General features: G+C 43.9%; 1 protein-coding gene across 7 annotated transcripts in view; it reads left to right on the top strand.

Annotated features, from left to right (window-relative positions):
* LOC133491085 (early estrogen-induced gene 1 protein-like) overlaps positions 1 to 23,713 on the top strand; it is a 45,962-nt gene extending 22,249 nt beyond the window's left edge. The window contains exons 4-13 of one of the 7 annotated variants that reach the window (XR_009792348.1): positions 2,218 to 2,247; positions 8,029 to 8,145; positions 8,229 to 8,275; positions 8,347 to 8,507; positions 9,052 to 9,153; positions 14,777 to 14,981; positions 19,018 to 19,139; positions 20,186 to 20,255; positions 20,357 to 20,472; positions 20,550 to 23,713. Coding sequence is in view for 5 of the 7 variants with exons in the window: in XM_061801982.1 (XP_061657966.1) it covers positions 420 to 497; positions 2,218 to 2,247; positions 8,029 to 8,145; positions 8,229 to 8,275; positions 8,347 to 8,507; positions 9,052 to 9,153; positions 14,777 to 14,981; positions 19,018 to 19,139; positions 20,186 to 20,255; positions 20,357 to 20,402 (978 nt within the window). In the remaining 2 variants the exon portion in view is untranslated. Of the gene's footprint in view, positions 1 to 395; positions 498 to 656; positions 708 to 2,217; positions 2,248 to 8,028; positions 8,146 to 8,228; positions 8,276 to 8,346; positions 8,508 to 9,051; positions 9,154 to 14,776; positions 14,982 to 19,017; positions 19,140 to 19,244; positions 19,364 to 19,506; positions 19,633 to 20,185; positions 20,256 to 20,356 lie in introns of those variants that run through there. The other 6 variants (XR_009792350.1, XM_061801982.1, XM_061801983.1 and 3 more) reach the window with 6 other exon arrangements.
* Positions 23,714 to 26,684: the final 2,971 nt, after the last annotated feature.

A 26,684-nucleotide genomic window follows, 5' to 3' on the forward strand; every position in this document is an offset into this window, starting at 1 on the left:
ACGGGGACAGCATGCAAACCTCACACAGGCGGGGCCGGTATTTGAATCGCGGACCTCAAAACTGAGGCCAATGGTCTAACCGGTTGCACCACTGTGCTGCCCCATATGTTTATCTTAATGTGTTTAAATTTTTTTTAATTTAAAAAAAAGATGTATGAGAAGATTGAATTTTCTTTTAAATTTCTAAATAAAATTGGTTAATGTGCGCCAACAATGCAGCCCAGCTTCAGTCGGACGCTGCCTCCAGTGGCCACGAGGTAAATTGAGTTTGAGATCCCTGTCATGATCCTGGATTCCAGCCAGGGCTGGGCGTGGCCGTCTAATCGGAAGGGTCACACCTGCGCCTCATGACCTCCGATTAGACCCAGTACATATAGGACCCGGGGGACGACAGAGACTCTGCTAGATCGTTGCCTCTCATGCCTCGTTCCCGCACTACCGTACTCCTGACGTCTACCTCCCGTGTACCGACCAACGCCTGTCTCCCGACCTACCCCGTAAGCCTGCCGTTACTGATCTTGCTGCTTGTTTGGACTGACTCCCTGGTACCCGACATTGGAACGAATAAAGGCTTATTCCGCACTGCTTACCTCTCACCTGAGTCGTGCATTTGGGTCCACCCCCGAGTCTCGTCCGTGACAATCCCTGCTCTAAACATATTTAAGAGTCAATCCCAAAATGCACTGTGTGCCAGTGGTGATGGAATGGTGGGTAGAGGACAGGATTGGTTTGCGATTGGCCATTAGACTGTCTTCACATATGCAAATTAGAATAAATTACTGATTATATTTGACTTTCTGAATTAATGAAAAAAAAAACATAAAAAAGGACATCTGTGGGGACTCTAATAGTTTAAACATGGAGGGAGCTCATCTGTCACATTAACAATGTGACATCTTTAGTTGACGTTTCCATGTAAAGACATCATCAAGGAAAATTGTCTTATTTCCTCCAATTATTCCTTTAACCTCCTGCATTACTCTACACATAGGTTCGTCTGTGGAATTTATGGTGGGATGAGCTTTCTTGTAAACAGAGGTCCTAGGACACAGGATGTTCCAAATACAATAATCCCTAGTTTTTCACTGTTAATGGGGACCAGAACCCACCGGGAAATGTGAAAAACCACGAAGTAGGACTCTCTTACGCCCCCCACCCCTCCACACACACACCCCAGGAATTTTAAGGGTTTCATTTTCAAATGGTTGTTCGTAAAAAGTGCCCCATATATGCCACTTACACCTTTGTGAATAGCTACACCCAGATGTGTGGCAGTCAATATTTTGTGACCGACAGTTTATTTTCTTTGTGTAAATACGCATTGGACTCATTTGACAACAGTGCAAATTAGAAATAAAGAAAAAAGGCTGTCAGAGAGAGGTTTACCGAAGATTAACGTGTGGCCACAACATGCTACGTGTATGTTGTAGACAACTCCCTGTGTTTTTTTTTTTGTTATTTTTTTTTTTAAACGCATTCTTCTCAAATGAGCCAACCTAGCATTATAAATACTTCTTGGGAATTTGAGATTGAGAAGAATAATTCCTACCTGAATTGAAGTGATCGCTACACAGTCGTGTGTATTTGGTCGGGCGCCATCCATCACGTTTAATTGCTGAAATCCATCGATCTTTTCTCATCTTTTCAGCTGGTATTCCATAGAATGATCTCTTTGAATATCAGTCTCGTTTATGTAACAACCAACAGCACAACACGTCTCGGGCATTGTGTATATTCTTCTCTGGTTCAATGTCCCCCACAATGTCGAGCAGCTCTTTTTGACCGGCAATATGGTGCCGTGAAAATGGCGACGTCACGTGCGCAAGATCGATACCTTCATGTAAGAGATATAATCTTGTGTTTTAAATTTGCATTTTGGTCCTATACAATTTCAATGTCATGGTTAATAATATCATGGTTAATAAAAACCAGAATCAAGATGTGTTTTAAGTTGGTTGAATCTTTAAAAGAAAATAATAATACATCCTTAAGGTAAAATTTACACTGACTTCAAGTCTCAAACTAATTTAGGCTGTTGTTAATCTTTCATCTACGAGAAATATGCTTCAATATAATCACACTTAGTAGTTTCTTTTTTGTTGCATTCAGTGCTCTATCACTTCTAACTTACAAAAAAGTGCCTAGCTGCGTAATGATTACTTTTTGGCAATTTGATTGCCAGTCCATTGATGTATTAAGTTGTGTTTATCTTTGCAGGAGCTTAAAGGAGGAAAGGCATTTTCAAAGGTAATATAGTTACCTCATTTATAGTAGTAATGTACAGTAGTGTGTCTTAGTGTACATACCGTATTCAAGTGCCCTTTTTGCTTTTTTTTCCCATAAAACAGGTTTTTACAATGTTACAATTTACCTGGTGATAAAAGTGTACGGTTAGATACCAACCATGTGACACCTCTTACGCTAGGTATTGTGACGCAGCCAAGAAATAATAAATGTGTAATATGGTTGACTATAGTAATAACTCAATTTGAAACAGTCAGTCAGTATATTACGAGATATTCAACTGTAGCGTCGGCTAAACAATGCTCAAATTCACATTTTATATGTATTTTCTTTTGTTAATTATACTAACCATATATATTATAATTATATATACTGAAATTATATTTTTATTCTTCTTTTCCTTTTGGCTTGTCCTGTTAGAGGTCGCCACAGCGTGTCATATTTTTCCATCCAAGACCATCTCATGTCTTCCCTCACAACATCCATCAACTCTCTCTTTGGTCTTCCTCTGACTCGTTTGCCTGGCAGCTCCATCCTCAGCACCCTCTACCAATGTACTCACTCTCTCGCCTCTAGACATGTCTAAACCATCGAAGAGTTCTCTCTCGAACCTGGTCTACAAAACATCCAACTTTTCCTGTCCCTCTAATGAGCTATTTTGTAATCCTATCCAACCTGCTCACTCCTAGCGAGAACCTCAACATCTTCTTTTATGCTACCTCTTGTTCTGCTTCCTGTTGTCTCTTCAGTGCCACCGTCTCCAATCCGTACATCACGGCCGGCCTCACCACTGTTTGAAAAACTTTGCCCTTCATCCTAGCAGAGACTTTTCTGTCACAGAACAACCCCGACACCTTCCACCAGCTGTTCCAACCTGCTTGGACCCGTTGCTTCACTTCCTTACGAACCTCACCATTGTTCTGGATTGTTGACCCTAAGTATTTAAAGTCATCCGCTCTCGCTATCTCGTCCCCCTGGACCCTCACTCTCCCCCCTCCATCCCTCTCATTCACGCACATATATTCTGTTTTACTTTGGCTAATCTTCATTCCTCTTCTTTTCAATGCATGCCTCCGTCTTTCTAATTGTTCCTCCACCTGCACTTTTCACTGCAGATCACAATATCATCTGCGAACATCATAGTCCAAGGGGATTCCAGTCTAACCTCATCTGTCAATCTATCCATTACCACACCAAACAGGAAAGGGCTCAGAGCCAATCCCTGATGCAGCACACACACTCTAGCATCCACTAATCTTTCCCATAACTTCATTGTGTGGCTTATCAGCTTAATTCCTCTATATCTTGCACAGCTCTGAACATCGCCTTTGTTCTTAAAATTGGGAACTAGTACACTTTTCCTCCATTTTTCAGGTATCTTCTTGCCCACTCGTATTCTGTTGAATAAGTTGGCCAAAAACTCCACAGCCACCTCTCCAAATTGCCAGTTGCCGGACCAGCTGCCTTCTATTTTTCATCCTCTTTCTTTAGTGCCTTTCTAACTTTCCCCTTACCAATCATCGCCACTTCCAGGCCCTTCACACTTGCCTCTTCTGCTCTTCCTTCTATGTCATTTTCTTCATTCATCAACTTTTTAAGTATTCTTTCCATCTATTCAGCACACTGCTTGAACCAGTCAACACATTTCCATTGCTATCCTTAATCATCCTTACCTGCTGCACATCCTTCCCATCTCTATTCTTGGTCAGGTTCGGCCAACCTCGAGAGATCCTTTTCTCTTTCTTTCATGTCCAACCTCATGTACATACCTATGCCTCTTGTTTCATCTTAGCCATCTCTACCTCTGCCTTACGTCACATTTCAATTTATTCCTTTCGCCTCTCGTCAATGCTCTCAGTGTCCCACTTCTTCTTGGCAAATCTCTTTCCAAGTATGACTTCCTGTATTTTAGGGTTCCACCACCAAGTCTCATTCTCCCCTTTTCTACCAGAAGACACTCCAACTACTCTTCTGCCTGTCTCTCTGATCACCTTGGCTGTAGTAGTCCAGTCTTCCAGGAGCTCTTCCTGTCCATTGAGAGCTTGTCTCACCTCTTTCCGAAAGGCCTCAAAACATTCTTCCTTTCTCTATGAAGAAAATAAATATTCGAACACCCTGCTATATTGCAAGTTCTCCCACTTAGAAATCATGGAGGGGTCTGAAATTTTTATCGTAGGTGCATGTCCACCGTGAAAGAGATAATCTAAAGAAAAATCCAGAAATCACAATGTATGATTTTTTTAAACAAATTATTTGTGTGATACAGCTGCAAATATGTATTTGAACACCTGAGAAAACCAATGTTCATATTTGGCCTTTGTTTGCAATTACAGAGGTCAAACGTTTCCTAGTTGTTCACCAGGTTTGCACATTTTGGCCCACTCCTCCACACAAATCGTCTTTAGAAGAGACAGGTTTCTGGGCTGTCGCTGAGAAACACGGACTTTCAGCTCCCTCCAAAGAGCCACTCCTTGGTTTTCCTGGCTGTGTGCTTCAAGTCATTGTCATGTTGAAAGACCCAGCCACGACGCATCTTCAATGCTCTGACTGAGGGAAAGAGGTTGTTCCCCAAAATCTCGCAATACATGGCCGCAGTCATCCTCTCCTTAATACAGTGCAGTAGTCCTGTCCCATGCGCAGAAAAACATCCCCAAAGCATGATGCTACCACCCCCATGCTACACAGTAGGGATGGTGTTCTTGGGATGGAACTCAACATTAGTCTTCCTCCAAACACAGTTAATGGAATTATGACCAAAAAGTTCTATTTTGGTCTCATCTGACCACAAAACCTTCTCCCATGACTTCTCTGCATCATCCAAATGGTCATTGGCAAACTTAAGACGGGCCTTGGCATCTGCTGGTTTAAGCAGGGGAACCTTCCGTGCCACGTATGACTTCAAACCATGACGTCTTAGTGTATTACCAACAGTCACCTTCGAAATGGTGGTCCCAGCTCTTTTCAGGTCACTGACCAGGTCCTGTTCTGTAGTCCTGGGCTGATTCCTCACCTTTCTAAGGATCATTGAGACCCCACGAGGTGATATCTTGCATGGGGCTCCACTGAGATTGACCATCATGTTTAGCTTCTTCCATTTTCTAATGATTGCTCCAACAGTGGACCTTTTTTTATACTTATTTGCAGCTGTCTCACACAAATAAATCATTTAAAAAAAATCATACCTTGTGATTTCTGGATTTTTCTTTCTAGATTATCTCTCTCAAAGTGAACATGCAGCTACGATGAAAATTTCAGAACCCTCCATGATTTCTAAGTGGGAGAACTTGCAATATAGCAGGGTGTTCACATACTTATTTTCTTCACTGTACCACCATCCTATGGTGTTGTGCTACACTCTCCCCTTCTACTACTTTCCAGTCAGTAATCTCCTTCAAATTACATCGTCTACACAAAATATAATCTACCTGCGTGCTTCTACCTCCGCTCTTGTAGGTCACTATATGTTCCTCCCTCTTCTGGAAATAAGTGTTCACTACTGCCATTTCCATCCTTTTTACAAAGTCCACGACCATCTGTCCTTCAAAGTTCCTTTTCTGGATGCCATACTTTCCCATCACTACTTCATCGCCCCTATTTCCTTTACCAATATGTCCATTACAATCTGCACCAATCACAACTCTCTCGCTGTCTGGGATGCTCAGAACTACTTCATCTAGTTCCTTCCAGAATTTCTCTTTCAACTCTAGGTCACATCCTACCTGTGGGGCATAGCCGCTAACCACATTATACATAACACCCTCAATTTCAAATTTTAGTCTCATCACTCGATCTGATACTCTTTTCACCTCCAAGACATTCTTAGCCAGCTCTTCCTTTAAAATAACCCCTACTCCATTTCTCTTCCCATCTACTCCGTGGTAGAATAATTTAAACCCTGCTCCCAAACTTCTAGCCTTACTACCTTTCCACCTGCTCTCTTGGATGCACAGAATATCAACCTTTCTCCTAATCATCATGTCAACCAACTCCTGAGCTTTTCCTGTCATTGTCCCAACATTCAAAGTCCCTACACTCAGTTGTAGGCTCTGTGCATTCCTCTTCTTCTTCTGCTGACAGATCTGGTTTCCTCCTCTTCTTTGTCTTTGACCAACAGTAGCTGAATTTCCACCGACATCCTGCAGGTTAACGGTGCCGGGGGTGTGGGTGTTGTTAACCCAGGCCACGACCGATCCGGTGTGGTATTCTTTAGATGAACGCTCATATTTGTTTGGCACAGTTTAACGCCGGATGCCCTTCCTGACGCAACCCTCTGCATTTATCCGGGCTTGGAACCGTCCTACAGATTGCAGTGCCTTGTGCCCCCATAAGGCTGCATTTATATTCTTATTCATCAAAAATAAGTAAATAAAGAATATAATATACGACAAAACACCAGGACAGATATGAGGATATGAACGATAAGAAAAAGCTCCGGAAGGTGAAGTTGAAAAGAAGTCTGGTTTGTTAGCTTAAGTCAAATCCCAAAGTGAGGCTGATCTAAAGTCTAGTTTTATTGTGGCCGCAGATTGCCAAATCTTCCAAACCCTTTAACGAGGGAGCGTTTTTTAAAAAAGTGCCTGCTCAAAGTTTGCGATGTCTTTTGCCTCGATAAAAAGGACGTGTCTTTAAACGGAAGCCTGAACAGAAAGACTGTGGCTACTTGTGCTTGTGATCTTGCTACTAATCTACAACAACAACTGAAGCAGAAGGGGAAAGATTACAGTGAAGAAAATAAGTATTTGAACACCCTGATATATTCCAAGTTCTCCCACTTAGAAATCATGGAGGGGTCTGAGGTTTTCATCGAAGGTGCATATCCACTGTGAGAGAGATAATCAAAAGGAAAAACCCATAAATCACAATGTATGATTTTTTTTTTTATGTGATACAGCTGCAAATAAGTATTTGAACACCTGTCTATCAGCGAGAAGTCTGACCCTCAAAGACCTGTTAGTTTGCCTTTAAAAGTCCACCTCCACTCCATGTATTATCCTGAATCAGATGCACTCGTGTGAGGTCGTTAACTGCATAAATACACCTGTCCACCCTGTGAGATTTCAGTTTTATTTTAAATAGGCTCGAGCATGCCTATTCCTTAGTGGAAAAAAAGTGGTTGCCAAAATGGATTCATGGTAAAAGCCGCATTTATCCTATCTAGCGGTGTAACCCCCATAAAAAAACAGAGCTGTCTAAGGGTTTGAAAACAAGAAGTTGTGAAGCAATAAATCAGAGCTGTTGCACCAATATTGGCCATAGTCAGTGCAATCCCTTGTAGTGTCCTGAAGGAAAAAAAAACAAAGCCTTGGTATACAAAGTAAGGGGCAAGAAGTGGAAGATAAGTCAAGGCATAAACCCCACAGAACATAGTTCAGAGTTTTCCTGATAACGAGAAGGCCTGAGAGAATAACTGCCAATTTGAGGCACCACAGATGGGATCAATTTGCACACAATATTTTGAAGAGGACGGCACTAATATACTCACACCACCATCACAAGCTGACCATGAGTCGGAAAAAGTGCTGAGTGGGGAGAAAATTTTGAAAGAACACCGTAATGGGGATTACTGTCTTGAACGTAGTCATTTGTGCTTCCCCATACACATCTTAAATGTTAAACACACAGAAAGAACTAAACTCCATAATAATGAAGAAAAAAAAGAAAACACAGTATCAAATCAGGACAAAATAAGATATAAAGAGAATCATGTTGGGCCTTGGTAAGTTTTCACCTTTGCACCTTAAATGTTCAGTTTTTCCTCTTATCTGTTTGTGTTACTATGTCCAGCTGGGTTTTGTGGATCTGAACATTGCTGAATTTGCGGGCTCCAGTTCAACAGTTCGCTGTTGCATCCTGGAGGGTTACGACCCAAAAAATACTCGTCAGGACAATTCAATTCTCAAGGTAAGACAGAAAATCAACACTCATGTTAGACAGCTCAGCACATTCATTGACTCAATCCATGTCATTTTTCATCTTTTTGATAGGTGACAATTGGGATGGCACTTCTGTCTGGTGATCCATGCTTTAAAATGTAAGGTTTTTTTCTGTCTTGGATAGATTCCCTCTTGGTTACTTTTAACTTTGTGTGCGTTTCATCAACAGGCCTCCAAGCACAGTAAAATCAGTCTCTGTCAGAGATGATGATCCCACCCTGCAGCTGGACTGTAAGGGTGACAGCACTGATGTCAAAATACAACCACTCAGCACCATAATGGAGGGACCTCGTGGCTTTAAACCTCGACAGACATCAGTACGTAGCTCAGGTAACTGCTTCACAATGTGTAAATATTCATTTAGACCGTGACCTATTAATACAAATAAAATGAACGTCATGGTATTGGTAAATTGACACAATAAACTAGTATACAAATAAAATAATGAATATGATGTATTGCATAGAATTCTACAGTCATCCATCCATCCATTTTCTTAGCCACTTATCCTTACGAGGGTTGCAGGCGTGGTGAAGCCAATCCCAGCTGTCATTGGGCACGAGGCTGTGTACACCCTCAACTGGTCGCCAGCCAATAACAAGGCACATGGAGACAGACAACAGTCGCACTCACAATCACACCTAGGGGCAATTTAGAGTGCCCAATTAATGCACGTTTTTGGGATGCAGGAGGGAGCACAGAGAAAACCCACACAAGCATGGGGGTTACATGCAAACACCACACAGGAGTTCTGAAATCTGAAATATAGCACAAATATGAATAAGTGTATACGGGTGTTAAGCTTCATATATTTTTCCAACACTTTGTGCGACTGTGACTGTGTTTTTTCTCTCTCAATATATCTGTGCTGCAGGGCTGCCTGATGAGGGGGGTAATGTCTTCATGCAAGATGAGGTATTTCACAGTGGTCATTTCCGCAATTCCAGTTTTGCCATCCAGCATAGCAGGATATCAGGTGAGATGACTTCCTTATTCTCTGATCATTGTCAGAAATTTTACTTCCTTTTGTTAAGGCTGGTGATGCTCTGATCTTCTTTTCCTTTCGGCTTGTCCCGTTAGGGGTCGCCACAGCGTGTCATCTTTTGCCATCTTAGCCTATCTCCTGCATCTTCCTCTCTAACCCCAACTGCCCTCATGTCTTCCCTCACCACATCCATAAACCTTCTCTTTGGTCTTCCTCTCGCTCTTTTGCCTGGGAGCGCCATCCTCAGCATCCTTCTACCAATATACTCACTCTCTCGCCTCTGAACATGTCCAAACCATCGAAGTCTGCTCTCTCGAATCTTGTCTCCAAAACATCCAGCTTTGGCCGTCCCTCGAATGAGCTCATTTCTAATCCTATCCAACCTGGTCACTCCGAGCGAGAACCTCAACATCTTCATTTCTGCCACCTCCAGTTCAGCTTCCTCTTGTTTCTTCAGTGCCACCGTCTCTAATCCGTACATCATGGCCGGCCTCACCGCTGTTTTGTAAACTTTGCCCTTCATCCGAGCAGACACTCTTCTGTCACATAACACACCAGACACCTTTCGCCAGCTGTTCCAACCTGCTTGGACCCGTTTCTTCACTTCCTGACCACACTCTCCATTGCTCTGTATTGTTGACCCCAAGTATTTGAAGTCGTCCACCCTCGCTATCTCTTCTCCCTGTAGCCTCACTCTTCCCCCTCTACTTTTCTCATTCACGCACATATATTCTGTTTTACTTCAGCTAATCTTCATTCCTCTCCTTTCCAGTGCATGTCTCCATCTTTCCAATTGTTCCTCTGCATGCTCCCTGCTTTCACTGCATATGACAATATCATCTGCGAACATCATGGTCCAAGGGGATTCCAGTCTAACCTCATCTGTCAGCCTATCCATTACCACTGCAAACAGGAAGGGGCTCAGAGCTGATCCCTGATGCAGTCCCACCTCCACCTTAAATTCCTCTGTCACACCTAAGGCACACCTCACCATTGTTCTGCTACCATCATACATGTCCTGTACTATTTTAACATACTTCTCTGCCACACCAGACTTACGCATGCAGTACCACAGTTCCTCTCTTGGTACTCTGTCATAGGCTTTCTCTAGATCCACAAAGACACAATGTAGCGCCTTCTGACCTTCTCTGTACTTTTCCACGAGCATCCTCAAGGCAAATAATGCATCTGTGGTACTCTTTCTACTGGTGATGCTCTGATAAAAGTCATTTACTTTACCTGTTGAATTTAGGGCAGTATTTCTGGGGGCCTCCTCTGCACTTGATACTCTTAAGTTTCTCAGTGGTTTTGAGCATGTGGAGTTGCAAAGTGTTTTGGAGAAAGGTGCTGTGGGCTTCCGAATATGCTGTTTACTTAACATGACTTTTGATGGTAATGACTGTTTAAAATTCCGGCACGGTGGTGCAGCTTCTGGACATTCTTTTTTGCTCTGTTCGGCTGTTAGGCCAAAAAGAATGGAGGATCTGAATCTCTTTTATGCCACAACAGTTTTAATGTTTCACAGTGGAGGGTTTAATTTGCTGCTTTGGTTTCTTGGTATTATAATGGATATTTAATGAGGATCAGAATTGATCAGTTGAAAAGACCAAAGTTTCTTGAGGGGAGAGAGAAAAGAACACAATAGACAAAGTACTACTGTAATTATAAATAAGATGAGAAATATAAATCAGTATACAGGGTGATTGAAGCGCAAGTCCTATTTGAAAATATTCATCCATTATCTAAGCCGCTTCTCCTCACAAGGGTTGCTAGAGTGCTGGAGTCTATCCTAGCTATCTTCAGACAGGAGGCGGGGTACACCTTGAACTGGTTGCCAGACAATCGCAGGGGATATTTTAAAATACTTAATACAAATAAAAGTCTGTTCTACTAAGTCAGGGGTACCCACACTTTTTTGCCCCAAGATCTACTTTTTAACCAGCCCATCGCAATCTATCAAAGGAGGGGTTCCGAGTGTATTGTCACCACGCTGAATTCCCCTACCAACACCCTCACGACCCCATACCGGCTCCTCAGGGACCTTTGGATATGTATATGTGCCCAGATGTGACTTCTGAAAATATATACAATGAGTGGTGTGAGTGTATGCTAGATGAGGCATGGCTCCTACATGTCAGGGTCATCAGGCAGGAGAAGCACAGAAAAAGAGGCCTGCCCCACCCAGCCCTACCTCACTGGCCTTGGAACCCTCCACGCACACACACACACACACATATTCCAACCAGCACCCACTACCCGCCCTCGAGTGTGAGGGGTGAGCAAAAACCTCACAGCCCGCAGGGGACCACTATCCCACAAGAAGAGGAAGAGGCGACTGCAGTGGAACGCAAGGGACAGAGTGAAAAAGAGGAAGCAGGCCCAAGATGCGACGAGGGGGACCACCGCCCCCAGCAGTTGCCAGAGCGGGCAACCATTAAGCACACATGGTACATGGGCAAGTCACCATAATACCATCAATGCTCTCAGGGAGGGCAATCCAGTGCTCCTCCCACTGTGATCAGAAATAAGTGAAGAAAGTCCTAGCCCCACAGTTGCCAGAACCCCAAACACAGGGACAATATAAGAAGATCCCCACTCCATGCATGTGTCCTTTCACCATGCAAATCCATCTATAATGTGAGACAGAAAAAAATAGCCATCAATTTTCTGAGCTGCTTATCCTCACAAGGGTCGTGGGAATGCCCAACCCAGCTATCATTGGGCAGGAAGTGGCGTACACACTGAACTGGTTGCCAGCCAATCGCAGCGTACATGGAGACAGACAACAGTCATACTTATAATCACACTGAGGGGCAATTTAGAGTCTCCAATTAATGCATGTTTTTGGGATGTGGGAGGAAACTGGAGTGCCGGGAGAAAACCCATGCTGCCATGGGGAGAACACGCAAACTCCACACAGGCGAACTGGCCACTGTGCTGCCAAGAAAAGAATAAATAAATTAGATTTATACAAATGCTAGATAAGGGAGACTATAATCGGGAGAGGACTGAGATCCTGTAGATTCTAAACGTCACTGATGGTGTCGTGATGGTTTAGTGGTACACTTGCCTCCCTTTGTTTTGTAGTGCAGATTGTAATGGACATGTTGGTGAAGGAAACAGCGGCAATGATGTTCGGCATCCAGGAAAGGACCGTTGAGGGACAGATGGTGGTGGATGTCGCAAAAAGGATGGAAATAGCAGTAGTGAACACTTTTTTCCAGAAGAGGCTGGAACATAGAGTGACCTACAAGAGCAGAGGTAGAAGCACACAGTGGATTATATTTTGTGCAGACGATGTAATCTGAAGAAGGCTACTGACTGTAAGGTAGTGGTAGGGGAGAATGTAGCTCGACACCATAGGATGGTGGTGTGTAGGATGACTGGTGGTGGGTAGGAAGATTAAGAAGACAACGGTAGAGCAGAGAACCATTTGGTGGAAGCTGAAAACAGAAGAATGTTGTGCAGCCTTTCGGAAAGAGGTAACACAGGAGGCGCTCCCGGAAGACTAGACTACAACAGCCAATGTGATCAGAGAGACAGGAACGTAGGTGGATTATATTTTGTGCAGACGATGTAATCTGAAGGAAGTTACTGATTGTAAGGTAGTGGTGGGGGAGAGTGTAGCTCGAGAACATAGGATGACTCTGGTAGTGGGTAGGAAGAATAAGAAGAAAGCTAGAGCAGAGAGTCAGGTGGTGGAAGTTGAGAAAGAAAGAATGTTGTGTGGCCTTTCGGAAAGAGGTGAGACAGGCTCTAGATGGACAGAAAGAGCTCCCGGAAGACTGGAATACTACTGCCAAGGTCCTCAGAGAGGCCGGCAGGAGAGTAGTTGGGCTGCCTTCTGGTGGGAAAGGGGAGAAGGAGACTTGGTGGTGGAACCCCAAAATAGGAAGTCATACAAGGAAAGAGATTAGTGAAGAAGAAGAAGTGGGACATGAAAAGGACTGAGGAGATGTGGAAGGAATACATTGAGATGCGACATAGGGCAAAGTTAGAGGTGCAAAAGGCTAAACAAGACGCATATGATATGTACACCAGGTTGGATACGAAAGAAGGAGAAAAGTATCTCTACGGGTTGGCCAGACAGAGGGATAGAGATGGGAAGGATGTGTAGCAGGTAAGGGTGTGATTATGGATAGAGATAGAAATGTGTTGACTGATGCCAGTAGTGTGCCTAATAGATGGAAAGACTATTTTGAAAAGTTGATGAATGAAGAAAATGACAAGGAAGAGTAGAAGAGGCAAGTCTGATGGAGCAGGAAGTGAGAATAATTAGTAAAGGGGATGTTGGAAAGGCACTAATGAGGATGAAAAATTAAGTTGGTCTTGAAGGCAACCGTGGAGGTATGGAAGCAATTTGGAGAGGTGGCTGTGGAATTTTTGACCAACTTATTCAACAGAATACTACTGGGTGAAAAGATCCCTTAAGAATGGATGAAAAGTATGCGAGTTCCCATTTTTAAAAACAAAGGCAATTTGCAAAACTGTGGAAACCATAGACGAATAAAGTTGATGAGCCACACAATGAGGTAATGAGACAGAGTAGTGGAGGCTAGATTCAGGACAGAAGTATCTGCGGGTAACCATATCGTTTCATACCTAGAAAGAGTACCACAGATGCATTATTTGCCTTGAGAATGTAGTGGAAAAATAGGTTGCATGAAATTGCATGAACGGATGACAGGCAGCTGGCTTGATGGTGTGGTAGCAGAGATCCATTTGATGACGAACACAAGGCTACGAAAACAAGAATTTAAGAACACTTGCAGAGTACTGAACCATGGAACTGCTGTAGAAGCCTGAAATAGCCTGGAAAGGTTTTCCAGGAGCCAGGCTTAAATGTCAGTGGTAGTGAGGGCTGATTGGTGACAGGTGTGTGGCCGAGGAAGATGCTGGAAAGAGAGAGGAGAGGGGATAGAGAGAGCGAGAGGTTACAAAGTTCTACCCGGTCTCCAACAGTAGAAATGCAGGATAGCTCATGAGAGAACCGCCTTCTCGATGGACCCCTCCTAGCATCCTGCCAGGCATCCCCTGGTGAGCCACATAAAAGTCAGAGAGCAGGGAGTGTTCAAGGATAAGCTTCTGGGAAATCCAGGAGCGCCCATTCGAACCATACCCTTTCCAGGCCAGACGGCTTAGAGTGCAGGTAGAGACAGGCCTAAGCATTGATATGTGCAAGGTTGGATGAACGCTTTCACGGGCTACAGAGAAGCAACCTCTGAGCTGGCATCATGACCAAAAACTGCACCACCAGGACAATATTCCGTCCTTTGAGATTCTGAGGGAAACGGGCCATAAAAACTGTACGACCTGCTCCAGACCCCTGAATTCAGGAGGTTGTGAGGCTTATGGTGCTTAACCTCCAGCGGTTCCTCTAAGCACTGGCATGGGCGGCGGATGTCATCCATTTCACCGCTGCCTCACAACACAGCATGTGATACAATCGACACCAGTTTACAACAATTGTTTTCACTTTGGGTTGTGTACTCATATTTGTATTTAATTCAGTCATACCGTAATCTACATTATTAAACTTTTTTGAACAAATAACATTAAGTCACTTCTTAAAGTTAGATAAGTTAAGTTAGATAAATTTTGTCTCCCTCTCTAGGTTACAGCACAGGTCAGTCTCGCTCTTCCAGCCTGACTGATCTTAGTCACCCTTGCAGCATCTCATCCAGTAGCAGCGTTTCATGTGGGTTTGCGCACCCACATCCCTCCACCCCAACACAGGTGCATCAGCACGGAAATCTCACCAAACCCAAGAGACCTCCACTACCCTCCGTAGCTGCCATCATTTCAAATAGATCGTCCAGGTGATCACACATAGAATGTTCTTTTATATACAGTAAAACACAGAATACAAACAATATCACTCTTTGAGAACTTTACTGCACATCTAGCAGCACACTGGTACTAGTCAAGGGTTTAAGGTTTCTCCCAGGCATGTGTAGACTTAGATTTGAAATTCCTTAAGAATTCTCAGTCTGTAGACAGTACAGTGAACACCTTGCTATATTGCAAGCTCTCTCACTTGGAAATCATGGAGGGGTCTGCCATTTTTATCATAGGAGCATGTCCACTGTGAGAGAGATAATCTAAAAAGAAAAATCCAGAAATAACAATGTATGATTTTTTTAACAATTTATTTGTGTAATACAGTTGCAAATAAATATTTGAACACCTAAGAAAACCAATGTTAATATTTGGTACAGTAGCCTTTGTTTGCAATTACAGAGGTCAAACGTTTCCTGTAGTTGTTCACCAGGTTTGTACACACTGCAGGAGGGATTTTGGCCCACTCCTCCACACAGATCTTCTCTAACAGGTCTTTGAGGGCCAGAAGTCTAGCTGATTGACAGAAAAATAATGAAAAAAATCATACATTGTGATTTCTGGATTTTTCTTTTTAGATTATCTCTCTCACAGTGGACATGCACCTACGATGAAAATTTCAGGCCCCTACATGATTTCCAAGTGGGAGAACTTGCAATAGAGCAGGGTGTTCAAATACCTATCTTCACTATATCTTTACTCTGTTTAGAATTAAACTGATGTGAACCTTTTATGGGCATACGGAACGTTTTTACTATAAAACGTAAGCTTTTCAGTTCAGTAATAAACTGTATTTTCACAACCATAATGCACACTTTAAAGGCTTAAATTTTCTTCAAAATGGATGGGCCGCATTATAATGTAGTGGGAAACTTAGAGAAATCTCATTTCAGCCACTTGTGTCTGGGATCTTGTTCTTTCAGTCAAGGCCCACAGGTCATGATCATAGGTGAATGTAGAAATATAGACCGATCGGTAAATGGAGCGCTTCCCCTTTCAGCTTAGCTCTTTTTGTTACCACAACAGACCGATGCAAAGTTCGCATTACTGCATATGCTGCAACGATCCACCTGTCAATCTGTAGTTTCATTCTTCCCTCGTTTGTGAACAAAACCCCAAGATTATTGAAACACTCCACACACGCCATTATTTTCCGACTGAGAACCATGGTCTCAGATTTAGAAGTGCTGATTCTCATCGCAGCCGCTTCACACTCACCTGCTAACCTCTCCAGTGAGAGTTGGAGATAACAGCTTGATGAAGCCAACAGAACCACATCATCTGCAAAAAGCAGAGATGCAATACTGAAGCCACCAAACCAGACCCCCTCTACACCTCAGCTGCGCCAAGAAATTCTGTCTGTAAAGTTATGAACAGAATTGGTGATAAAGGGCAGCCTTGGAGGAAATGAGTGAGACTTACTGCTGGCAATGCGGACAACACTCTAACACCGGTCGTACATGGACCAAACAGCCCGTATCAGTAGGTTCAGTACTCCCTACTCCTGAAGCACCCCCCACAGGACTCCCCGAGGGACACGGTCAAACGCCTTCTCCAAGTCCACAAAATACATGTAGACTGGTTGGCTGAACTCCCATGCACTCTCGAGGACCCTGCTGAGGGTGAAAAGCTGGTCTACTGTTCCATGGGCAGAACAAAAACCACATTACTCCTGCTGAATCTGAGATTCGACTTCCCAACGGACCCTTTTCTCCATCACACCTGAATAGACCTTAACAGGGAGGTTGAGGAGTGTGATCCCTTGGAATACAACCTCCCGTCCCCCTTGGACCACAACCCCAGTCTGCCAATCCAGAGGCACTGTCCCCAACATCCACGTGATGATGCAGAGGCGTGTCACTACTGACAGCCCTATAACATCCAGAGCCTATAGGAACCCTATCTCACCCCCTGCCCCCTGGGGCCTTGCCACTGAGGAGCTTTCTAACCACCTCGGTGAGCTAAACCACAGATATAGGAGACCCCAGACCCTGCTTCCACATGGGAAGGTGTCTCATTGAAATTGAAGAGGTCTTCAAATTATTCTCCCCACTGACTCACAGCATCCTGAGACGAAGTCAGCACAAAGCTCCATTCCACTTGGCCAGCTGGTACCCATCAGCTGCCCTAAGTAGTCATATAGGCCAAAAAGGCTCGATAGGACTCTTTCTTCAGCTTGACAGCATCCCCTACTGCTGGTGTCCACCAACAAGTTTGAGGATTGCTACCATGACTATCACTGACTCCCTGCAGGTCCAGTCGACTGCTTCTGCAATAGAGGTACGACTGAGACTCAGACTTAGTGTCCACCGTTTCCCTCAGAATGTGAATGAAAGACTTCCGGAGGTGGGAGTTGAAACTCGTTTCTGACAGGACATTCTGCCATATGTTCCCAGCAGACTCTCACAATACGTTTGAGCCTGCCAGGTCGGACCGGAATATTCCCCCACCATTGGAGCCAACTCACCACCAGGTGGTGATTAGTGGACAGCTTCATCCCTCTCCTCACCCGAGTGTCCAAGACATGCACCCGCAAGACCGATGACACAATCACAAAGTCAATCATCAAATGCCGACTTAGGTTGTCCTTGTGCCATGTGCACATATGGACACACTTGTGTTTGAACATGGTGTTTGTTATCCAGGCATGAGGATTTCGGCAAATATGGTTACCGATCTTTCGGTTCCGTTGATTTTTGTCCTGGGAAACGATTTTTCGGTTCCCATTGATAATGCTCATGGGAACCAGTTTTTACATGTACTTCAAAATAAAGCCTTAGCAGGCATGAGCATTTTGTCTTTTACGCTTAGGAACCGACATGTTTGACTAGCGTTTGAGTGACCCGGATATGAATAAGTCAACCTTGCGCATGCGTAGCGCAGAAGCGGAAACCGGTGCTGTTTGTAAACCACACTGACAAAGCTGGGCGTTTTAATCATTAAAAATAAAGGGGTACATGTAGGTTCGTTTTATACAGATTGTTGTATTTCGTTGAGAACTTGTTTTACATTCCACACATGGGTGAATTTTATTAAAAGTAAGCCCAGAGATCTGGGAAACGGACTTTCAGTTCCGTGTTTTTTCAGGCTGGGTAACGACACGGTAACGGAACGATCGTTTCCGTGAAATGCTCATGCCTGTTATGGACTGTCTTTGGTGACCACAGAAGTCCAATAACAGAACACCACTCAGGTACTGATCGGGGGTGTTCTTCCCAATCAATTTTTTCCTTTTTTTGGAGCTGTACTTTGTCTGATCCCTCACCTAGGATCTGATCCATGGGTGACACTACAAGGGGTGTGGAGCTCCAGACAACTTAGCTCACTGGGACACACAAACCCCACCACCACAACAAGGTGACAGTGAAAGAGGGGCAAATGTAATTCACTCACACGCAATTTAACATGAATGGTACACAGTATACCAACACTTCACTAATCACTAATCACTAATGTAAAATACAGCTCAAAAGAAGCCAACATAGCTGTCTAGATTTTTACACAGTAACTTTTTCTCCCGGGAACTACCCTGAAAAAACCTGATCTTGGAAGTTAAGGAGCCTCAGTCCTGACTAGTACTTAAATGGGTGACCACATAGGAATACCTTGCTGGAGTTGTTCACAAGTCAAATCATCACCTCACCTAAATACGATGGATTACAGAAACTGCAATTGCCTCATGCTGCTAAGAGAAAGCAAGAACATCTTAAACATCACAAATAGATGAACAAATAAGCACTAGTCACAGAAGATGTAAACCAAATTCACAAAAAGCTGCTCGTCACCACCGTCGTGAGTTTGAAGAAAAGCAAACAAGAACAGGATCTCTACGGAGGTATAGTTGTATGGTATGCTAAAGTCCTGGAAGATGATGTGTGGAGGTCTAGAAATTGTTTGAACTATATTTTTTACCCCAAAAAATAATTATACGAGGAATTTTATGAACATTCGAACTTACTACCATAAAGTTCTGTAACATCAGGTGATTTATGTTAATTAAAAATGTTTGTTGTACAGAAGGAACAATGACATGATGGAGACGCAACATAGCTGCGTGGACGATACCCGCATTGATGCTGACGACATTGTGGAAAAGATTGTTCAGAGTCAAAATTTTTCAGACACCAGCAACAATGAAGGTTTGGGAATCTGCTCTTTTGCCATTTCAAGGTTACATGAATAGGACCTTAAAATAATTGAATGTGTTTTTTTAACAAAATATTTACTTCTTACTATTTTTGTAGCATGTTTATTTTTAGGTGGCACGATGGCCCAGCTGTAGAGCGTCAGCTTCACACTTCTGAGGACTCGGGTTCAATTCCTACCCCAGCCTGTGGGTAGTTTGCACGTTCTTCATGCCTGCGTGGGTTTCCTCTGAGCACTCCGGTTTCCTCCCACATCACAAAAACACACAACATTAATTGTACACTCTAAATTGCCCCTAGGTATGATTGTGAATGTGACTGTTGTCTGTTTCCATGTGCCCTGCGATTGGCTGGCAACCAGTTCAGGGTGTACCCTGCTTCCGGCTAGATGACAGCTGGAGAAGGCTCCAGCACTCCTGCGAGCCTCGCGAGGATAAGCAGCTTAGAAAATGGATGGATGGATGGATGGATATATATCGGCAGCACGGTGGGTCAGCTACAAAACGTTGGCCTCACAGTTCTGAGGTCCAAGGTTCAGTCCCAGACCCCCCTGTGTGGAGTTTGCATGTTCCGCCTGGTCCTGTGTCGATTTTCTCCGGGCACTGGATAATATTTATCCATCCATCCATTTGCTTATTCACATGAGGCTCACAGGAGTGCTGGAGCCTACTACAGCCGTCATCTGACAGGAAGTAGGGTACACCCTGAACTGGTTCCCAGCCAATCACAGGGCACATGGAGACAGACAACAGTCGCATTCACAATCACACCTTGGGGCAATTTAGATTGTCCAATTGATGACACATGTTTTTTGGGATGTGGGAGGAAACCGGAGTGGCTGGAGAAAACCCACCCAGGCATGGGGGGAACATGCCAACTCCACACAGGTGGGCATGGGATTTGAACCCTGGTCCTCACAACTGTGAGGCCAACGCCCTCAGCCTGCTTCACTGTGCCGCCAGTAGTTTACTGTATATGTTGTGTTGTTATTTATTTTTTTTAACCATTGCTTGAACTTTTCCGTACAACCTTTTCTCCAGGCAGCAACTTGCAATTGTTTGTCAGCAAAGATGGGACCACAACCCTCAGTGGGGCACAGCTCGGCAACAGGTAATCCGTACCGTGTTTCTTCTCCCTATTTGTCTTTATTTCTCACCAGAATGTCTCACATTTTAATATATGAGCTCTTGATTTTATGCATGTCTTCACAGAGTAACACCTGGAGTTTTTGAAGCTGTGGTCATTGAGACACATTGAACGATGTACCTTCCTGTCCACTGCAGGATGACCTGCCTCACGACTCTTCGGCATTTGATTGTATTTGAATGTGTGTGCAAGTACAATATGTGAAAATCTTCTTACAGTCCACACCACTTTTATATAAGACTACTATGATACATATAGGCACTGATGGAGTAGTGATACATCTGACAGATGACACGGGTTCAGTTCAATCCCAGTGGCCAAGACCCAGCTACGGCGAAACCCAAGCTGGGATAAAAAAAAAAAAAGTGAGTGTGTTACGTTGCATCAGGAAGGGCAACCGGTGTTGAAACTATGCCAAACAACTCCTGCAAGTGGCTCACATAGGACTTGTCAAAAGCTGCAACAGCAACAACTAAAATATATAGAATGGCAGCGGTGATGTACAGTCATGGTAGCACATTTAAAATGAGGACAAACCAGTCCCTAAGCTAGTGCTTAAAGAAAGGTTAATGAGCACATCAGCCGTGTTGAATGTCAAGGCGATACTGTATCCTTGATTGTAAAACATTCATAGTAGTGATTTAATTCTACTTTTGAATATACTTTATTAATTTAACAAATTAATTGAAATGTAGCCATTTACCGGTTGATCTACATTTCTCCCCTCACCTATGGTCACGAGCTGTGGGTCATGACGGAAAGAACAAGATCCTGGATCCCTCCCGAATGGCTCCCTGGTGATGTCTGACCTTGGAAAAGTGGTAGAAGATGGATGAATGGAAATGTAGCCAGTGTTTGAAGTCCACAACATAAACATATTTTTCTGTAAGAGCACTTATAAGAGTAGATCAGTAAAAATCTTCTGTTCTATTTTTTCAGGTTTTTTTAAACAACCTCGAAGTCAATAAATTAAAGGAAAATTGAAGAGTACAAGGCTCAAGAATTTATGATTCAGTATATGCTTTTTCAGTCCTCCAGGAGATTTTTACATTCATATAATTTCTACATACAGAAATTCAGACTTCTTTCTAATAAGGAATATAAACAAATCTTATCACATGCGACAAAAGGAAGAGATCAATTGAATCCCATGTAAGGAACTAAAAGGAGATTTTGAATCAGGCAAGATTAAATAGTTTGGTGTGATGGCACAAACAAGTCTTAATGCCTGAATAACTGGGCCCAAAACCTTTATTCTGTTCTATATTGTGGTATGAAATGTGAGCCGTGTATGTATTTACCTGCTTGCACAATTTTGCACACTGCTGAGGGGTTTGCTAGAAACCTTTCAAAACATATGCACAGGACATGTAAATGACAAATGTGTTTTTTTCTTTCATTGAAATGTCATTTTTTCCCCAAACCTCATATGGTAGGCCATAGACTGTATAAAACTGTACTGTATCTGATTATTCTTTTAACTAATCACAAATGTGAGCTTTGTTTTATCTCCAGGTCTTCCTTTAGTCCACTTGATTATTGCGTTCGATGTACTCAAATGTGCCACAGCCATAATTCAGAAATTCATTCTGACTGTCAGATATATATCTTTTTTTAAACAAAAAACAGAAAGTCACCAAAAAGCAATGATTCTACTCTTTATAAGGACATTTCACTGTTCTATTGCAGTATGCTAAATTTCAACTTTAAGATGTAGAACAATTGTTGTTTCATTTTTGCAGTTTTTCCCCTCCGTTGCATCTCTAATAGTTTAATACTGTATTTTAATTTGAAACCTATAAAAAATACACATAAACTTTGGTGACTGTTTTCATTTATTCCTATTCCTTTAAGACAGCAGTATAAACGGCATGTCGGTATGACAATAAAAAAAAACCCTTCAATCAATTATGGTATATTAGAGACACACCAATGCCAGAAAAAAAGAATAAACTGATGACAATAAAGTTGTACATTTTTATTTTATCCTTTTTAGGAGGAAAAAAAGAGCAAATAAGCTGCAAGACCCAAAGATTTAGTTTTTCTTGTCAGTGTGTGCTCAATAGGTCTTTGTACCTGACAAAAACATGGCCAAAAGCCGTAGAAGCTTAACCCTTAATAGACAGTAAATGTTGAACAATAATCCAACTTCGCATTTCTCAACATGGCCAATATTTTTCATAGGTGTCAAAAGTTGGCTGTTCACAGTTATTGCAGACCATTCAGGTTAAAACTCATCATAGCAATAGCAAAAATACACAAACATTGTGGCCCATTTCATTGAGCTAAAAAAACACTCCTATTTTTTATGTCATATGTGTACAATATTTATTCCTGCTCATTACCTAACTTGTGGATGTCCTGAGAGATGGACACATTTTTCATCACTACAACCATTTCAGAACTTACTAACTTGAATTTTCTTTGCTTTCTGAGTGATGACTTATTTTGTGGGGATTGTACTCCATGATTATGGGACAAGAAAATCCATTTTATGTTTTCTGAACTGAGTGCAAAGCCTGTGTATTATGGAGGGGCAGTGAGGCCTGTCCCATGGCTAGGACACCACAAAGCCTTCAATGTACTATCAACAATGGAACCTCCCCACCCCACTTCCCTTCACTGGACACATTTGTGCTTACTAACACTGTCACTGTGCATGCAGGTCATGCATAGTCAACACTATGGAACTCTGTACCCTTGCTCTGGGTTATATTGAGCAATTACTTTTACAGTGTATATACAACAAAATTTCACTTGGCCACTGTTTACTGTATGATGTGTTGGAGAAATTAAAGAGAGATTTATTTTATTTTTAACTACTGTTGATTGTCGGCCTACTGTTATGGAGTACTCCATATTCATTACAATAAAAGTGGTTAAGGACTCTGTACTTCAAATAATTTGCAAGGGGGATATTGTGGCCTTTGTGACTCTTTCTTGACCTCCTCAGAAATAGGACCCAAATCATGATGGCACTTTCTTTGAACCTAAACAAAAGCGCAAGAGTTAAACAGAGAAGGGGAATGCATTTTCCCTTACTGACTTTTTAGTGTCACTGGGTCTCCACAGATAACATCACCTTGTGATGTAGTTTTAAACCAACAAGCTGGTGTACTGTATATGTTTTTAGGAAAACTGAAAGCTACTGTAAGATGAGAAAATAAATGAAATAATTGTACCAATATTTACACTATGAGAGGAACTGTTCATTTTTGGTTGAAATGTCTTCTTCAACTTGCTCTGATATTTATGTTTTCCTCTGTGCTGACAGTGCATATCGTGTAAACATGACTTTTTCACAGCATAATGATTTTCTGCATATTGTGATTTTAAATTTCGGGAGGTAAAATCAAAATGGAAATATGTAAAATGAGAAAATTGGTCAGAAATTGTAGTGTCGACATTGACCCAAAAATATTTGTGCCTTAATAAAAATGTAATTGAATCCTCTTGTCTTTTTCTGAACAAGACATGTACACATACTAAAAAAAAGGTGTCTCTCTACATCATTAAACATTAGGAGATAATGTTATTATCACGACCAGAACACAGGGTTGAGCCCAAATGCACGGCTCAGGAGACGTAGAAGCGGTTCGGGAAACGTTTTTATTCAGTCCAGTGTAGGGGATGAAGCAGGCAGTCCACGGAAGCAACAGTAACCAGGTTGTCAGTCATGAGAGGCAGGTCAGTGGGGAGGCAGCGGTCAGTACACGGGAGATCAGGAATGGAATCAAGGGAGTGTGGGAACAAGCCATGAGGCAACGATCTGGCAAAGGCCAGACCGTACGAGGAGTCCTATTGATATCAATCGTAATTACGGGGAACGAGGCGCAGGTGCCTGCCTCACTGATTGCTGTCAGTTTGTGCCGTGTCGTGGACCAACACAGCTAGAACAAGGACCGGCAGGACCATGACATTACACCCCCCCCCCCCCCACACACACACACACTTACCCTTAACAGATGGCCCAGGCGCCTCAACGTGGGAGGTGTGAAAGTCCCTGACGAGGTTGGGATCGATGGGATCCATGAACGTACCTCGGGACCGTAACCCTCCCAGTCCACCAGATACTGGATACCCCTCCCTCGTCGACGGGATGACACAAGCTAGTGCACAGAGTAGACTAGGCCTCCATCAACCATGTGGGGAGGCGGAGGGGGATCGGCCAGAGGGGCCAACAGGGATGGCCGAGCCGGCTTGAGCAGGCTCACATGGAACATCGGGTGCACTCGCATTGATCTGGCTGGGGAGTTTCTGAGAAACCGCAACCGGGTTAATACCTTAGTGAAGGAAAATGGGCCAATGAATCTGGGAGTCAGCTTGCGGGACTACATCAGGAGTGGGAGGCCTCTTGTCGACAGCCAGACATGCTTGCCCACTTTATAGGTTGGTGCCTTCCTCCTTTTGCAGTCCACCGCGGCCTTGTAGGTGCATCCCATTCGCAGCAGCATCCTTCTGGCTAGTTCCAAGGTTCGCTTGCAACGTCTTACTACAGCCAATGCAGACGGCACCGGGGACTCAGCACCTACAGACAAGAAGAGAGAAGTGGGATAGCCATGAACAACATGGAAGGGGGGCATACCTGTCGATGCAAAGGGAAGAGAGTTGTGAGCGTATTCCACCCAGCAGAGCTGCCAACTCCAGGTGCTGTGGTCGCAAGAGGCCAGACATAGAGGTCCAGTCTCCAAGTCTTTGTTGACCCGTTCGGTCTGGCCGTTAGACTCCGGATGCTGGCCCGAGGTCAGATTTGCCGTGGCCCCAATAAGGGAGCAGAGCTCCCTCCAGAATCAGGAGATAAATTGAGGGCCCCTATCTGACACCACGTCGGTGGGCAAGCCGTGGTAATGGAAAACCTTCTCCAACAGGAACTCGGAGGTCTGTTTGGCAGAGGGAATATTCGGGAGCGGAATGAAGTGGACCAGTTTTGAGAACCGGTTTTGAGAACCGGTCTACCACTGAGAAGACGGCAGTGTGACCTGCGAGCACGGGAGACCAGTCATTAAATCCAGGAATATATGGGACCATGAGTATTGGGGAACAGACAACGGATGTAGCTCCCCAACAGGCTGTTGTCAAGAGGGTTTGTTGGCCACACAAACCCGGCATGGATTGAGCAGCAGTTGCTGCAGCACAGCCCGGACATGCCTGATGTGGGATTCCACGTCAGGAGAGAAAGTCAGAACATTGTCGAGATAGACAAAAACATGTTTATTCAGCATTTCACGCAGAACATCGTTTATGAAATTCTGGAATACCGCTAGCTCAGGGGGGAACCCGAACGGCATCACTAGGTATTTTTCGTGGCCTGTGGGCGTGTTGAAGGCGGTCTTCCACTCATCCCGCTCCCTAATACGCATCAGATGGTATGTGTTCCTTAGAACCAATTTGGTGAAAATTCGAGCCCCTTGTAGTAGCTCGAAGGCCGTGGCGAAAAGGGGAAGGGGATACTTGTTCTTAACAGTGATGTTGTTTTGGCCCCGGTAGTCGATGCAGGAGGGCAGGTGGTGTCCTTTTTATTAACAAAGAAGAAGCCAGCTCCAGTGGGTGAGGACAAGGGTCGGATAAGGCCCGCCGGCACCGACTCATCCACATAGTTCCTCATGGCTTGGTGTTCCGGGCCTGTAAGAGAAAAAAAACTCTCCCACGCGGGGGTGAGGTGCCAGGCAGCAATTCAATGGCACAGTCATTCGCCCAGTGAGGCGGGAGAGACTTAGCCTTTGCTTCAGAAAATACTTCTTTTAAGTCGGAATAGCAGGGAGGCACTAGCGACAAGTCCAACTCCAGTTGCGAGTCCTGCGGTGCTACCGGAGCGACTGGCGAGTCCCCCTTCTCAGTGGGTGCGAGGCACGCAACGCCACATTCCGAGCCCCATGATTTGATTTGGCCGGAGGGCCAGACATTGAGGGGGTTATGCTGTTAGAGCCAGGGGCTTCCCAGAATGATGTCACTGTTCTGGGAGTCAAAGAGAGGGAAGCTCAGGTATTCGGTGTGCGCGTCATGGAATGTCATGTCCATCGTCTGTGTACTTGCCGTTCGCCGCATGTGCGTGCCGGAGTCTTTGTGTCCTAAATGTTTCCAAGCCTAATAAGTTGACTACTCGCGGGTTCACGAGGTTCACGTCTGACCTGGAGTCGATGAACGCCGTAGCCATACATGAACGTCTGCCTGCAATTAGAGTAAAATGAAACGGGGACCGCGACGCATAGCCTGCGGTGTAATTTACACCTTGAGTGCACGTCGTGCGGGCTTGACAGGACAACGAGCCACGAGGTGGCCCAAACAGCAGCAATATTAACATCGACCCTCTCACTCGTTGCCACTCCTCGGGGGAGCCATTAACCCCCTTGACTTGCATGGGCTCCGTCTCAACAACCTGGACTGGTTGGACCA

This window comes from Syngnathoides biaculeatus, chromosome 17 (genome assembly GCF_019802595.1).
Source record: "Syngnathoides biaculeatus isolate LvHL_M chromosome 17, ASM1980259v1, whole genome shotgun sequence".
Lineage (NCBI taxonomy): Eukaryota > Metazoa > Chordata > Actinopteri > Syngnathiformes > Syngnathidae > Syngnathoides > Syngnathoides biaculeatus.